Source organism: Procambarus clarkii, chromosome 46 (genome assembly GCF_040958095.1).
Source record: "Procambarus clarkii isolate CNS0578487 chromosome 46, FALCON_Pclarkii_2.0, whole genome shotgun sequence".
Classification (NCBI taxonomy): domain Eukaryota; kingdom Metazoa; phylum Arthropoda; class Malacostraca; order Decapoda; family Cambaridae; genus Procambarus; species Procambarus clarkii.
In genome coordinates, this window is record NC_091195.1 from 17,270,084 (window position 1) to 17,287,650 (window position 17,567).

General features: G+C 41.5%; 2 protein-coding genes across 2 annotated transcripts in view; both read left to right on the forward strand.

Annotated features, from left to right (window-relative positions):
* LOC123770509 (nephrin) overlaps positions 1–6,297 on the forward strand; it is a 36,180-nt gene extending 29,883 nt beyond the window's left edge. Inside the window, exons 24-25 of the mRNA XM_069301740.1 lie at positions 2,937–3,648; positions 4,145–6,297. Coding sequence (XP_069157841.1) covers positions 2,937–3,648; positions 4,145–5,091 — 1,659 coding nt within the window. The 3' untranslated portion in view covers positions 5,092–6,297. The remainder of the gene's footprint in view (positions 1–2,936; positions 3,649–4,144) is intronic.
* A 770-nt stretch (positions 6,298–7,067) lies between these two features.
* Bem46 (abhydrolase domain containing 13-like protein Bem46) lies at positions 7,068–17,567 on the forward strand. The gene is made up of 7 exons (XM_045762459.2): positions 7,068–7,308; positions 8,178–8,712; positions 8,890–9,121; positions 10,595–10,788; positions 11,283–11,446; positions 12,976–13,188; positions 14,106–17,567. The coding sequence occupies exons 2-7, from the start codon at positions 8,421–8,423 to the stop codon at positions 14,178–14,180; spliced, it is 1,170 nt and encodes a 389-aa protein (XP_045618415.1). The 5' UTR covers positions 7,068–7,308; positions 8,178–8,420; the 3' UTR covers positions 14,181–17,567.

Sequence of the window (17,567 nt, forward strand, 5' to 3'; positions counted from 1 at the left end):
CAACCCTGTTACTGAACCAGTATTTACCCAAGTCTTTCCTAAATCTAAACTTATCCAATTTATATCCATTGTTTCGTGTTCTGTCCTGTGTTGATACTTTTAATACCCTATTAATATCCCCCCGGTTATGTCCATTCATCCACTTGTAAACCTCTATCATGTCACCCCTAACTCTTCGCCTTTCCAGTGAATGCAACTTAAGCTTTGTTAATCTTTCTTCATATGAAAGATTTCTAATTTGGGGAATTAACTTAGTCATCCTACGCTGGACACGTTCAAGTGAATTTATATCCATTCTATAATATGGCGACCAAAACTGAACTGCATAATCTAAATGGGGCCTAACTAGAGCAAGATATAGCTTGAGAACCACACCAGGTGTCTTGTTACTAACGCTGCGATTAATAAATCCAAGTGTCCGATTTGCCTTATTACGAACATTTATGCATTGATCCTTTTGTTTTAAATTCTTACTAATCATAACTCCCAGATCCCTTTCGCAATCCGACTTCGCAATCACAACACCATCTAGCTCGTATCTTGTAACTCTATCATCATTACCTAACCTCAGAACTTTACATTTATCAGCATTAAACTGCATCTGCCAATCCTTTGACCATTTCAAAACCCTATCTAGATCAACTTGAAGTGATAGTGAGTCCTCCTCCGAATTAATTTCCCTACCGATTTTCGTATCATCGGCAAATTTGCAAATGTTGCTACTCAAACCTGAATCTAAATCATTTATATATATTATAAACAACAGAGGTCCCAGGACAGAGCCTTGAGGCACTCCACTTACAACATTTTCCCACTCTGACTTGATTCCATTTATACTAACTCTCTGTTTCCTTTGGTATAGCCATGCCCTAATCCAGCTTAATATAGCACCCACAATACCATGAGACTCTATTTTTTTAATCAGTCTTTCATGTGGCACTGTATCAAAAGCTTTGCTAAAGTCAAGGTATACAACATCGCAATTCTTACCACTATCAACTGCCTCAACAATGCTAGAATAAAAAGATAACAAATTTCTTAAACATGAACGGCCATTTATAAAACCATGTTGCGACTCAATTATTAATTTATGTTTTTCAAGATGAAGACGAATTTTATTTGCTATTATAGATTCGAGTAACTTTCCCACAATAGACGTTAGGCTAATTGGTCGATAGTTAGACGCAAGTGATCTATCTCCTTTCTTAAAAACTGGTATCACATTAGCAACTTTCCAAAACTCTGGCACTCTGCCTGACTCTATTGATTTATTAAATATGGTTGACAGTGGGTCACAAAGCTCCTCTTTGCATTCTTTAAGCACCCTAGCAAACACTTCATCCGGCCCTGGGGATTTGTTTGGTTTGAGTTTTACTATTTGTTTAAGAACATCCTCCCTGGTAACTGCTAAACTCGTCAACCTGTCCTCGTCCCCACCCACATAGACTTGTTCGGCTGAAGGCATATTGTTAAGTTCTTCTTTAGTAAATACAGATACAAAATATTTATTAAAAATACTACTCATCTCTTCATCACTATCTGTTATTTGACCTGTCTCAGTTTTTAATGGACCTATCCTTTCCCTAGTCTTAGTACGATATAACTGAAAAAACCCTTTAGGATTTGTCTTTGCTTGCCCTGCTATGCGAACTTCATAGTTTCTTTTTGCTTTCCTTATCTCTTTTTTAACATTTCTAACCAGTTGTACGAATTCCTGTTCTAAAGTGACCTCCCCATTTTTAATCCTTTTGTACCAAGCTCTCTTTTTACCTATAAGGTTCTTCAAATTCTTTGTTATCCACTTTGGGTCATTAGTATACGATCTATTCAATTTGTATGGTATACTACGTTCCTGTGCTTTGTTTAGAATATTCTTAAATAAGTTATATATTGAATCCACATCGAAATCCCCATTTAAGTCACCTATCGCTGGGTTCATGTCTCGCTCCAAGACCGGCCCACACCCCATACCCAAGCCTTTCCAATCAATTTGACCCAAAAAATGTCTTAGGCTATTAAAATCAGCTTTTCGAAAATCTGGCACTTTAACATAATTTTCTCCTACTGGTCTATTCCATTCTATGCTAAATCTGATTTCTTTGTGATCACTGCTCCCTAGCTCACTCCCTATTTCGATGTCATTAATTTGCGTTTCCCTGTTAGTTAACACTAAATCTAAAATATTATTTTCCCGTGTTGGTTCCTTAATGTGTTGCGTAAGAAAGCAATCGTCAATTAATTCTAGAAAATCTTCTGCTTCACTATTCCCTGTTTTGTTCAACCAGTTTATTCCGCTAAAATTAAAGTCACCCATGACATAAATACTGTTAGATCTAGATGCTCTAGATATTTCATCCCATAGATGCTTTGCTTCCATTCTGTCTAAATTTGGTGGCCTATATATTACTCCTATTATAATATTATTAGCTTTTTCGTTTAATTCAATCCAAATAGTTTCTGAGTGTGGCTCTGTTTTGATTCCCTCTTTGAGACTACATTTCAAATTGTCCCTAACATATATGGCTACTCCACCTCCTCGTCTAATATATCTATCTGTGTGAAATAGTTTAAATCCATATATTTGATATTCAGCTAATAGTTCTCTATTTTCTACATTCATCCACGTTTCGGTAAGTGCAATAATATCTATTTTTTCTGTGCAGACAAGAGCATTTAATTCGTTAATTTTATTTCTTAGACTTCTACTGTTAGTGTAATATACCCTAAGTGAATTGTTATTTTGCGGACCTTCTCTTTCCCTGATCGTTTTGCCAATTCCTTTCTCCCACAAACACATACTTTTATTACCTCGCTCTCTCGCTCTCTCTCCTTTATATAGATATTTCATTATTCACTGGAGCAGCTCCCATGAGGGGATCATATACACAATGTAATTCTCGTTTCTGTTGTCATGTGAGGTGTCACCTGGTCGACAGGAGGATCAGTCGCTGGTGAAAGAGGGCGCCAGGAGAGGGTCGGCGGCGTCCTCCACAGCGGGCAGCCAACCTACTCTCACACAATTACAAAATGGTGGACTTAACAGGAAGAACAGCGGCTCTTCCCCTCGTAATGGCGGACTGGTGGCGAGGACCGCCAGTGGGAATGGTCAGAGTGTCGGGTCTGTGAGGGAGAACGGCATTGTACCGACGCCACAGACACATGGTAATGGGGGTATACCCTCACAGACTTGTAGCAGCGGTGGTATATCCCCTGCTGCTACGTCCCTGAATATCAGGATCCCGGGTCATATCCACCCTCATACCAACCCTGAGGTCTGCTCTCTGGCTTCCAGCACCTATGATACCCACCCCGCCAGCCTCCAGCAGCAGCAGCAGGAGCAGCAGCAGAGGAGAGACTCAGGATCACTACCAGCAGACGATCAGGTGTCCGTCTGCTCCTATCAGAGTAGCCACTCCCGGACCTACTCCCAGGGCTACGTCCGCCCACTGCCGCCTCCTGGGTGTCCTCACCACCCTCCCTCACGCCCACAACCACTCTACCAGGGCCGCCCATACCACCAGCAGCAGCAGAGTGACCAACAGACACAGCAGCAGCAACAGACGTACACGAGTCTCAACCCGTCCAGCCTGTACACCCTCAGCGCAGACTACTTCGACACCCGCTGTGGCCACGCCTCACTTACTTCTGGTGAGCCGCACTGTATGAATAACAGGATAACATGTTATCATCTTATCATACCATGATAACATGTTATCATCTTATCATACCATGATAACATGTTATCATCTTATTCTCTGACATTAACAGTTGTGTCTATAATGAACAGTTAATCCGGCCATGTTCTTATTAAACATAACATTGTAAGTGTTGTAGTATAGATATTTATAAACCTAAATTAGATACGAACTGAATCTAGATGCAGCTTTGGACCTACACCTGAAGCCCGTCCTCAGAGCAAGTCCATTATCATGAGAACTCCCCCCCCCCCTCTAACCAGCTGGATAGTTATCTAGATGTTTGTGATGTTAGTTTAAAATATAAACACTATGATGAAAACATTTTCTTTGCAGAATTTAGTTTTCTGTAAACGGAATTCTCGGGTATACTCAAATAGTTTTTGAATGTCGTACTTAACATTGTGAGTAATACAGGATATTAACATATTGGAGTGGTTCTCCCACAGGGCCGCCTCTGGGGTACGCCACGCTGGGACCTCGCAGCAGACGAGCCACGACATCGCAGTTCGCCACACTACAGCGCCCTCGGCCCGCTCTCAGCGCAGCGCAGAGCGCAGGGCACCAGTGCCCCGCAGCGCTGAGCTGTCAGGGCGCAGACTGCTGCCACCACCACGACCAAGACGACAGCAGAGGCTGTGGTGGCGCCTGCCACAGCCACCCACCTCGCCGCAGCAGCTTCCACGGACCTCTGCGGCCAGACCCACAGAGATATGATGCTGCGGGACCCGGCTCCATCTCTCGCCTACACCTGCAGCACCAGCACCAGCGGCAAGACAGTGCTCCGTCCACCTACACCACACCACAGCACCAAAACAGCAGCTCAGCATTCACCACAACGCAACACAGACACAATGGTTCATCACTGTACGGCACAACACAGCAACACAGCAAGGTGTCGGGCGAGTACAGTAGGGTACAGCACCCAGACGGCGAGTCGCCGGGTTACAGCAGAACACAGTGCCAGGAAGTGGGGTCTGCAGGGTACAGTGTGACACAGCAGGAGAGTAAAGGCCAGGAACACAGCACAACACAGAGACAGGAGCCACCGCCCTCCAAGGACCAACAGTACTCCACCACCTCCCACAGCACCAGCTCCTCCTCCCACAGTAACATGCCCAGCACCGCCACCACCACGCCAGAGACGCCTCACCAAGCCCCCAGCACCCGCAGCCCTTCACACAGCAGACATCTCAGTCTGCGGGGCAGCTCCTCCTTCAGGAGCGCCGCCCCCCACGACCTCCCTGGGGCCCCCAAGACCACCTCGGGTCGTCCAAGGTTCCCCCACGACTATGTGCGTCAGGGATCAACCAGGGGAAGGCCCGCTTCCTCACGACCCACCAGAGAGGCAACAGATAAACCCAATAAGTTAACACCATCCACCACAACATCCTGAACACCTTCAATTCAAAATCCTGCTCGATAAAGTATATATTTATGTAACATTAACCTGTATCATTAGGGACACATGTTAACATTAGTGTGACCACCTGTATCATTAGGGACACATGTTAACATTAGTGTGACCACCTGTATCATTAGGGACACATGTTAACATTAGTGTGACCACCTGTATCATTAGGGACACATGTTAACACTGTGTGTGACCACCTGTATCATTAGGGACACATGTTAACATTAGTGTGACCACCTGTATCATTAGGGACACATGTTAACATTAGTGTGACCACCTGTATCATTAGGGACACATGTTAACATTAGTGTGACCACCTGTATCATTAGGGACACATGTTAACACTGTGTGTGACCACCTGTATCATTAGGAACACATGTTAACATTAGTGTGACCACCTGTATCATTAGGGACACATGTTAACACTGTGTGTGACCACCTGTATCATTAGGGACACATGTTAACACTGTGTGACAACCTGTATCATTAAGGACACATGTTAACACTGTGTGTGACCACCTGTATCATTAGGGACACATATTAACACAGTGTGACAACCTGTATCATTAGGGACACATTAACACTGTGTGTGACAACCTCTATCATTAGGGACACATGTTAACACTGTGTGTGACCACCTGTAACATTAAGGACACATATTAACATTATGTATGACCACATGTAACATTAGGGACACATGTTAACATTGTGTATGACCACCTGTATCATTAAGGACACATATTAACATTATGTATGACCATATGTAACATTAGGGACACATGTTAACACAGTGTGTGACCACCTGTAACATTAAGGACACATGTTAACATTGTGTATGACCACCTGTATCATTAAGGACACATATTAACATTATGTATGAACACATGTAACATTAGGGACACATGTTAACACAGTGTGTGACCACCTGTAACATTAGGGACACATGTTAACACAGTGTGTGACCACATGTAACATTAGGGACACATGTTAACACTGTGTATGACCACCTGTAACATTAGGGACACACTAACACAGTGTGACCACCTGTATCATTAAGGACACATGTTAACACTGTGTGTGACCACCTGTAACATTAAGGACACATATTAACACAGTGTGACCACCTGTAACATTAAGGACACATATTAACACAGTGTGACCACCTGTAACATTAAGGACACATGTTAACATTGTAATCAGAATAAAGAATTTTGTATGATTTGTTATAATAGAGTTTTTATAACCTTATGAGTCCACACAAGAACATTTCAAGAACATCTAAATGCATTGAGTTTAACATGCATAAAATTTAGCAAACAAATGATTTACTTCTACATAAATTTGCTGTCTCAAAAGTCATATTCTGAGGTCATGAAAATTGTAAATAAGCAATTTGTATAATATAAACTTTATACCTCAATGTTATTTTCTTTGTGAGGCTTTTACACTGCAGTGTGCAACTCGTTCTGGCACTTGCTTATAGTAAATATTGGCTTATTAAATAAGTGCATATGTGACATACTAATTGATTGTGAATATTTTAGTTTACCTTGAAAAGCTTCATAGAAAACACCGACCTTACCTAACCTTCTTATACATAATATTACATAAATATACTGTTACTTGGTTTGTAAGGAGAGATAGCGAAGGAGGACAGCACACAAGGAAGGAAAGTAAGCAAGTTAGAACAATAAACGTAAATGAACAATTACAATATGTAACGAGTACAGTTAACGAGCGAGGACAGTAAACGAACAACAACAAAAACAGATATTTACAAACAAAATATTTACATATAGCTGCGGTGACTTGAGTAGCTATAAGTACGAGGGAGAGGAAGAGAAAGAGTGTCAGATGCTGTAGTATAAAGGATCTGGCGCCCTACAAGCGGCTTCTGACCCACTATTGGGAGAGTAATCGATGTTCTTATGTCTTCCGGAACCCTCCCTCACCCTCACTGATTGCGTCATCTGATCCTTCAAAACAAAACACCAACCTGCCGTGTGAGGAGGAAGAACCCTCTATATAAACTCCAAGGAGCCCAGAGAGTAACCGAAGAAAGTCTCAAGAGTTTTTCCTCGGACAGGTTTAATGAGCAGTGTCTTCTCCTGAGGGAGTAACGGGCCAAGAACACACGGTAGTGTTGGTGAGGGTGTGGAGAGCTTGGCCAGGAGTGACCAGCACGCTATACACAAGTTGGTGAGTGGCTGGCAGGGTGAAGGAGGGCTTCCCCAGCAGGAGTAACTGGTACACTGTAAGGGTGTTAGTGAGTGTGTGTGTGTGGGGGGGGGGGAGGACAAGGGCTTCCCCAGCAGGTGGTTATCTTGAGATGGTTTTGGGGCTTTAGTGTCCCCGCGGCCCGGTCCTCGACCAGGCCTCCACCCCCAGGAAGCAGCCTGTTACAGCTGACTAACACCCAGGTACCTATTTTACTGCTAGGTAACAGGGGCATAGGGTGAAAGAAACTCTGCCCATTGTTTCTCGCTGGCGCCTGGGATCGAACCCGGGACCACAGGATCACAAGTCCAGCGTGCTGTCCGCTCGGCCGACCGGCTCCCAAGGTGTAACTGGTACACTGTAAGGAAGTTAGTGAGTGTGTGGGAGGACAGAAGCTTCCCCGGCAGGAATACTGAGCATATGGTAGAGAACTTGGCCAGGGTGAGAGGGATCTCTTGAGATATTGCATTAACCTGTAAATTACTTGTAACATTCTGATCAGATTCAACTGAAACGCAGAACATTATGTTCTCAGCCTAAGCCAACAACAGCACTTATTTGTTGAAAGTTTGGAAGCGATAGAGTATTTATTTTGATTGGCCTGCCTTGCTTGGCCTGAAAGGCCTATTCCTAAATGTTGTTAGGTAAGGCTACATTTGGTTCCAATCTGCAATCTTTACCTAATGATTTTACCTACGCAGAGACTACATTCTTTCGTAAGTCTTGCAGATCAAACCAAAGAAACTTAAAGTAATTTGGGAAAATATGATTAGGTTGCAGAGTTTATATAGCCTATGGTGTACTGTAGAGTACCGGAGATATTTATGTTCTCATCTTCTCATCTCCCTCAGGAATGGAAGCTCCTAGGAACTGCCGGCTTCTAGGAACACTGAGATTTTCAAGAACATTTTTGTAAGAGATTGGGATGGAAACATTCTTGGTGGAAACTCAACCTTGTTACAGATTAGGGAGAAATTTTATCAAAACCAACAACATTAACAGATAGAATTATGACAGTGAAGAAATTGTGTGTTGTATGAAATTTTATATACACTGCCTGTTCCAAATCTGAACGAAATACATTCCTGACACCAATGGTTAGGCCAACCACCATGGCTTCGAGCGACCTGGAGAGTGGGGAACCATGTTTACTGCCAAACCCGCCACCACGACCGAGAGTTTGTCACCACCACCACCACTGTGAAGATGACATGACCCCGAAGCAGAAAGCAGACTTTGCAGTGATCAAGTTTGTAGCAGGGCTGGTACTGACAGTGATGAGAAAGTTTTGCTTTACATCAGGAACAGTGATTATTTTAATATTTGTACTTTTCTGGCTCTACGGAGGACTCCTGGCCTTCGTTCTCCTTCTGTTCGCCTTCTCAGGTGAGAAATTTGTGATCCTGTCGGAGAATAAAGTTAACTAATGTGTTTGTGTTTCAGTAATTGTTTATAAATGACTCGGAAAGTAATTACGTTATGGTACTTTAAGGGTGTCTTCCTCTTTGTTTTCTCTGTATCGTTTCAAGCTGCCTTTCCGATATTTGTACGTTTTACCTACAGGAGTGGTGTACCAGATCAGCGACCTTCTCGTCTACTGGCCCAACTTTCCTCCAGACTCTCGTGTGTTAGTACAGACTCCCTCTTCCATAGGCTTACCATCGGAGAACCTGTTTTTATACGCACGTGATGGGACCAAACTTCATGCCGTTTTTGTCAAGCAGGATTCCATGGCTGTGAAGTCTGCGCCAACCTTTGTATATCTCCACGGCAATGCTGGCAATCTAGGTCACAGGTGAAGTGCTAATGTCTGACTTCCTAAGCTATTGTATTTGGGTTCTTCCTACAGTAATAATTTGCTGTCATGAATCTGATTCACAGATGGTGAGTCCTTACGACATTGAGGCACCAATGCTATAGGGATCTAACATCCCTGCAGGTCATATAAGGTTTCAGAAAGGCAATGGAGAAAAGCTTTATTCTCAACCAGAATGATCATGAGAGATACAGTACATTAACAAAGACTCAAATGTCTACCGAATTCTCAGAAGTGACTGTGAAGTGAGGCTTCATAAACTGCTTGCTTGCAGTGTAGTCCGAAGCGCTGTCCACCCAGCTGTCAGGCGCTCTATGGTAATCAATGAACCTATGCATGGTGCAGCATGCTGGAATGTCATACAAATGCTGCTTATGAAGTAGCCACTAAGCTCATATGTTGAAGTTTTAGTGCTGACAGCCTCAGTTTTCAACTATTGTAGACTATTGTATTTTTCAACTGCTTCATAGGTAATATGGTGGCATCAATAAAGTGTTTCCTGAGGCTAACCTTATGGAACAACCTAACATGATAACTTAGAAATAAGATCATTGTCTCCTGCTCTCTTCAGTATGCAGATTTTGTGTTTGCATCAATGAGAATGTGAAGTGAACCAGGTCTGGGGAGCCTGGGAAGTGTTGGTGGTACAGTCTGGGGGTCGGTGGCTGGTGGTCAGACTGGCAAAAAGCAAGTAAAACATCAGAGGTCCGCGGTTGTTCAACGTCCTCCCAGCGACTATAAGAAATATTGCCGGAACAACCGTGGACATCTTCAAGAGAAAACTGGACGGTTTTCTAAGAGAAGTTCCGGATCAGCCGGGCTGTGGTGGGTATGTGGGCCTGCGGGCCGCTCCAAGCAACAGCCTGGTGGACCAAACTCTCACAAGTCGAGCCTGGCCTCAGGCCGGGCTTGGGGAGTAGAAGAATTCCCAGAACCCCATCAAGCAGGTATCAAGCAGGTTTTCAAACCTTACATCCGATGGTAATTTTGGGTGGATTGAGCCTTTCTTCAGTGTGGTCGTGTCACTTTATATGGCTCTGCAGGGTTGTTGATAGAGAACGCTGCAGCATTGAATGTTCATGAATTCAGTCTAACACCCGTAAATTCTTAACTTGAAAGTAACAAAGGGAATATGCTCAAAGGTGTTCTTGCTATATACAGTACTCTAAACTTTACCTTTATTGTCAAAACCATAAAATTATCACTAGATTACTGTATATGGATGTTGTGGAGATTTGTAATATAAGAATCGTTCATTACAGCTCCCAATGTTTATGGATTTTGTCATATTTTCCTTCAAACTTAAAATGGTTCCAATTTATTAGTATATGAGCTGCTAGTTTTGTTAGTGCAGGGTACAGTACTGTCATTAGCATTCTTCATGTTGCTCACAATACTTGCTTGTGTTGACCTTCTACCTCCTGTATTTAATGTGATATTTTGTTTATTCAGGCTAAGCAATGTGTACGGAATGTATAGATGGCTGGGAATCAACCTTCTGTTGTTGGAGTACCGCGGCTATGGACTAAGTGAGGGCACACCCTCCGAGGAAGGTCTCTATCTTGATGCTCAAGCTGCTATATCCTACCTCAAGACTAGATCAGATATAGATCAAAATAAAATTATAGTATTTGGTAGATCATTAGGTAAGAAGTTTGTGTTTATTTGTGCTTTTAAATGGCTGTGAAGGTAATCAGTGATATGTGGTGCCCCTCCTGAAGGAGTGGGGCATATGGTGCCCCTCTTAAACAAGTGATGTATATGGTGCCCCTTCTTGAAGAGTGAGCTATGTGGTGCCCTCCTGAAGGAGTGGGGCATATGGTGTCCCTCTTAAACAAGTGGTGTATATGGTGCCCCTTCTTGAAGAGTGAGCTATGTGGTGCCCTCCTGAAGGAGTGAAGCATGTGGTGTCCTCCCGATGGAGAAAGGCATGAGCACTAATAACAATAATTATTATGAGTAATAAGATGCATTACATCTTGCAAGAATTAGGGATAGCTCTCCTCCCGTGAATGTAGGAAAGGACTGTGTGGAGAAATTTGTCTCATTGAAGTCTAATGGTCGTTGAGTGAATACATAATTGTTAGGTACTGACGTCTATATCACCTGCACTGTTTAACAGCAGAACATGACTTTTGAGGTGGAGCAGTGGCGGTGGATTGTGTGAGCCGGTCCGAGATCAGCAGCAGAGTAGCCGCGGTGGTGCTGGAGAACACCTTCACTTCTATACCAGAGATGGCTAAGGTGCTCTTCTCTGGTGTGAAACTTCTTGCTAAATTACCTCACTGGTGCCACAAAAATAAGGTAAGTTGAACCTCTTATGTATACTGGTCTTGTGCTACAGTAAGATCTGTGTCTTGTGCATACTGCTCATGTACTACAGTAAGATCTGTGTCTTATGTATACTGGTCTTGTGCTACAGTAAGATCTGTGTCTTGTGCATACTGCTCATGTACTACAGTAAGATCTGTGTCTTATGTATACTGGTCTTGTGCTACAGTAAGATCTGTGTCTTGTGCATACTGCTCATGTACTACAGTAAGATCTGTGTCTTGTGCATACTGGTCTTGTGCTACAGTAAGATCTGTGTCTTGTGCATACTGCTCATGTACTACAGTAAGATCTGTGTCTTGTGCATACTGGTCTTGTGCTACAGTAAGATCTGTGTCTTGTGCATACTGGTCTTGTGCTACAGTAAGATCTGTGTCTTGTGCATACTGGTCTTGTGCTACAGTAAGATCTGTGTCTTGTGCATACTGGTCTTGTGCTACAGTAAGATCTGTGTCTTGTGCATACTGGTCTTGTGCTACAGTAAGATCTGTGTCTTGTGCATACTGCTCATGTACTACAGTAAGATCTGTGTCTTGTGCATATTGCTCATGTACTACAGTAAGATCACCATGTTATGCATACTACTTTTGTACTACTGTATAATACATCACCATACTGTATGTACTGCCGCATAATAAGATCGCCATATTACGTGTACTGCTTTTGTATTATGGTAAGATCTCCATGTTATGCTTAATGCTTTTGTTCTACAGTAATATTGCTTTTGTACATCCTTCTCTATAAACAATATGTTCTATTTTTGTAACTTTTTCGGGACATTTATTGTATAGTCATAATGGCTTGATGCTTTCCCCTGATAATTCCCTCCGCTCTCCCAACAAAAATGTGCTAAATGCCCAAGAAAAAAATGGCTGGAACAAAATCCAAAATTCCCAAGGAAAAAATACAAAATGCCAAACAAAAATTTCAAAAAGCCCAAGAAAAACCCCAAAAGTGCACAAGAAAAACCCCAAAATGCCCAATAAAAATCTAAAATGAACAACAACAACAAAAACACCCTAAAGCCTAAAGAACAAACTCCCAACTGCCCAACAAAAAAGGGGCAAATGCCCAACAAAAAAAGTGGCAAATGCCCTTCAAAAAAGTGGCAAATGCTCAACTACAAAGTGGCAAAAGCCCAACAAAAAAGTGGCAAATGGCCAACAAAAAAATGCTAAATGCCCAATGAAACGTTGAAGCATTTAGATTTTTCTTTGTTGGGCATTAGGCACTCTTTTTGCTGGTGTTTAGCATCTTTTTGTTGACTGCTTGGGATTTTTGGGGGGGTGAGGTTGGGGGCATTTTGGATTTTTTCTGTTGGACAATTTGGATAATTTTTCTAAGGCATTTTTTATTTGTATTTTTTTGTTGTTGGCACTGGGCTAGAGGTGAGCTTAGGTTGTAAGTTCTGTATATAGACATTTACTAATTTAGATGTACAACGATAGGAACAATATTTGTCCACTGTTTTAAAGTTCATATTGTAATTTCCATCTTGACAGTACCTGTCTAAATACAAAATGTGCCGAGTGGTTGTGCCAACGTTATTCCTCTCGGGCCAGGCGGACTCCCTGGTGCCTCCTCGCATGATGATGGAACTGTACCACTGTTGTGCATCACCAGCAAAACGCCTCATGCAGTTCACTCAGGGTTCACACAACGAGACGTGGAAATGCCCTGGTTATTATCAAGTGTTGGCTCACTTCTTGGATGAGGTAAGGCTTCTCACTCTATCAGTGATCCTGTTTGCACCATGAAAGCCCACTTCGTATACAGTAAAATGGCACTAACTCAGATTATGTAGAGAGAATGGTGGTTAAAATTAGCTAAGCATAAGAATTATCCAGTTTTTATTCATTTGTTTAATATTTCTATAACATGACATTTACTGTGGAGAAGAATAGAGCATCGCTTAAAAATATGACATCACAGGACAGTAAATAAAGATCATTATCACCTTCATCATCGTTACCGTATTTTCCACTTTCATGTCCCGAGAAGGTATGAACCCAGGTAAACAGTGTAGCAGTGGTATGCAGGACCAGCTTAGGTCCTGAGCCTTTCCTTTACATCCGTTTGTCATCAAATGACATGACTCCCGACCCTTCTGTTTCATGTCATATCTGCTTTTTAAACCATGGATGGAGGTGGCCTATACTATGTGTTTACCCTTTTAGGCCATTTCACTTACTGCCGTTGCAATGAAGTGTTTCCTCACATTCATTTAATTATCTGCGTCTAGTTTCCATGCATGTCTTGTAATTATGTTACTGCTCAACCTAAACATTCTTTTTTTCATCAATTCCCCTTAGTATTTTGTACAGTTGAATCATGTACCCCTTTATGTTGACCAAACCACACACTAGAAGGTGAAGGGATGACGACATTTCGGCCCGTCCTGGACCATTCTCAAGCCGATTGTGAGAATGGTCCAGGACGGACCGAAACGTCGTCGGCCCTTCACTTTCTAGTGTGTGGTTTGGTCAACATATTTCAGCCACGTTGCTGTGACTCTTCGTCTGCATATACCCCTTTATTTCTCCTAGCTTCTGCTAGACACTTGTCTTGTAGCAAACCTCTCGGCAAGACAGTTAAATGTGAAATGCGTCATTCTTAAATTTTTTCTTTTAAGGTGTTCAAGAGGACGACACAGCCTCCTGTCTTGCATCCGGGTGTGGTGTGCTTCTCGGAACCCGAGACTCTGTAGCACCCGCCGACTAGTTCCTGGTGATGTATCTTTGGCTGGTTTGGAGTAGGTAGGAAACAGCCAAAAACCTAGTTTTCTAATGCTTTGCTTTTAAGGAGGACTGAAGTGTTTGTTAAATTTGGTTATACAGTTTGTAATCTATGAAGAGTGGTAAGATTTGCTTATTACTTCTATACCATAGATATGTTCATGCCAGAGAAAATGTTTTATTTTAATTTTAAATGTTTCCACAATATTATGAAAGTGCAAATATTTTACTAATTTATGGTAAACAGAAAATTTCAATGCTTGTAACTCAAAAGGAGTCAGATGAAGTTCACTGTTGAAAGGAATTAACACTAATTCTTTGTTGGGGGTGATGGATGAAATTGAAATAAGTTTATTGAGGTAAAATACACACAAAGGGATGAGGTAGCTCAAGCTATTCTCACCCTGTTCAGTACAACGTGTTCATACATATATAGACACACATCACAAACAATAAACATATTACCGAACATTCTGAGAGATAAGGTGATGGATGTGTTGAAAGTGTGTTGTCACAAAGTATAAATATATCCGTAGTTGTGTTGTATGTCTGAAGAAACGAGTGCACACTACCGTGTTCTTTACAGTCTTGGAACCCCCGAGTGAGAAAAAGATACACGTGTGGTTTTACAAGCATCAAAGTTCTTCAGTGGCTTTGTGTAAGGGATTTAAAACTTTTTGTGTTGATTTGTTCGGTACAATATTTATGATGCTACAAAAAACTTCCCATTTGATTTTGACATTTTGCACTTATGTTTTGATGTAAATTTGATAAAAAAAGATGAATGCTTTAGATAAAGCCAGTAGATGGAAGAACTTTTCCAGTGTAGTTTGCTGTTGCATCTGAAGACATGATTGGTGTAGTCAAACTGTATCAGATTGCAGAGAAGTATTTAATGGGTGAAACTTCCTTCAGTTAAGGACAAAGCTTACTCAAAACTTGTGTATTGTTTGCAATGAAGAGAGCCTCGATGTGGGGAACATAAGGTAATAATAATAGAGACAGAGGCCATGATATCCCTATGGCAGTGACCACATAGGCAAGGAACATCATAGCAGACTGTGTTCCAAACACTGATCTCATTGTTCATATGGAATTGGCATTGTTGTTCAGAAGTGTGTACCTGCAACTATCACATAAGGCATGTAGGGAATAAGCTAGAGAACCTGTACGGCATTATAATCCTTTATCAATTAAACACATTTAGAACACACGTTAAAGGCAATGTTTGGGTGTAAAACCGAGTAATAAATGTTAACATGTAGAGCACAGTACAGGAAATGTCCAGCAGAGTACAGGAGATATGAGCATGACTGAAATAGTGTTCAGGAGGACTTAGCTTCATCTCAGTACAGTCTGGGTTATTAAGTTTGGAAAAAGAAGTGTTCGAACCTGTGATGCTTAACTCCCAACTTGTTTTCTTCTCCGCATATTGAAAACGCTGAAGCTGTGTGTTGAACATGCTATAACACTGAGGCAGTGTTCAACACCGCCTCAGTGTGTTGAACATGGTAGTTGAACATGATATAACAGTCAGGCTATTATAATATGATAAAATCTTCTTGTGTGGAAATATTTGCTTTGTACAGTAATTTCAAATAAGTTAATATCTGAATAATTATAAACTTTGTTGGCATGTTATGGATGGAGAGGAATGTAGTGTTGCAGGGAATGTGTTACTCATTCCTCATATTTGGGTTATAGCATTCCGCTTAGTTGTATAATGCTCATGGATAGACTTGCCAAAATAACTTTAGTACCTTGAGTACTTCCGTCCCAGTGATTGACGTGTGTTAACGTAGCGGCTTGTGGCGACGCAGCACGGTGCGGGTGGTCGGCAGGCAGGGCCTCCGTACCGAGCATTCCACACCTCTTGTTGTGGAGGCAGATTTATACTGTAAAGTAATCTCAAGCTTTCTGTGCTAATTTAGTTGAGAAAACCTGACACAGGGTATCAGTTGTATGCATTTGTAATTAACTGTATTCGGGGGCTTCGTGTTGCATTATATAATTCTGCCAAGAGTGATATCATTTATATCCATATAGAGTAAGAGGTAAGCCATGAATATCTCATTTAATTGTCCATTTGTATGCGTGTTTGTGCTGTGGAAATAAATTATGTTATCAAATTTCAATGAACTTCATAGATGGTAGTTGTCTACCTACATTATTTTTTTAAGTGATAACATCAAGTGTGAAAGCAATAGGTGGCAAAGGTCGTCCAGTTCTTTTAAAGTCAAAGTTTTTCTACACTTATTTGTGCTCAAATGGCAGTGAAATGTTTGAAATGGTCCTTGAGGTGTGTGCCTCTGAAGGCTGGTGAAGCCTTTTTTCTTCATTGACAGGGGAGACAGGGAAGGAGCCTGTCTCAGGCTTGGTGTGTGTCTACCTGTGAAGGTTGGTGAAACATCGGGAGATGATCCTGTCTCAGGCTGCACACTCAACAAAACACAAACAAAAAAATGAGACAATAATGATAAAAGATTTTTCCCCCTTAATGCTGCGTGTGGTTTAACTTCTTGTCGTGCATGTTAATTGGGGGGAGGGGGGTGGAGGGCATTACGTATTGTTTAACTTCTCGTAATGCATGTCCATTGCTGGTGTAAGGCATTCACCCAAGCCAGAGGCTTATTTTTCTTTACATTCTAATATCTTAGTCTTATTTTTATCATTATCTTTAGGGCATCCTTTTCTATGTTTTAAATTTACATTTAACAAAGCTTTTAAATATATAATTATATGATAAAATTTAGAATGATTCATTGTTCAATTTTGTAAGCATCGTGACCTCTTCACGGGCGACAGTGATCTTGACTGATTCTTTTACCATTTAGTTTAATATTTGTGCTTGAACACTATCAGCAAATTTACTGACAAAAAGTGTTTTAAATCATTAGCTTCTATGAGGGTGATGATGTGTGATAATCACCAGAGATACAAAGGCATAATTATTAAGTTAGGTGTTTGCTGAGAGTACGTGACTGCAAGGAAGGTTGGAGAAATGTGCAAAATAATGTAGGGGGATGAAATATGTGGAGGAGTCCGCTTGAGTCATTGTGTTGGGGAGGAGAAGAGAGGGTGCGTACAAAGAGGTGCAGTTTGTACTCCTTGTCTTAGTGTACTTGAGACCCCTTCTGCATTGTTAAATAAAATACAAAAAGATTTTGCCACATTTATTTCCACATATATAAAACAGTGTTGCAGTGACATCCACAATATATATATATACATTCACAAATTCTATTTATATTAAGCAAATGTTAAAGAAATGTATACAGAACAGTACTGTATATTCTCTATTTACAGTGTAGGTCAAATTGTTACTTATTATTATACATATATATACGACCAAGTGGAAA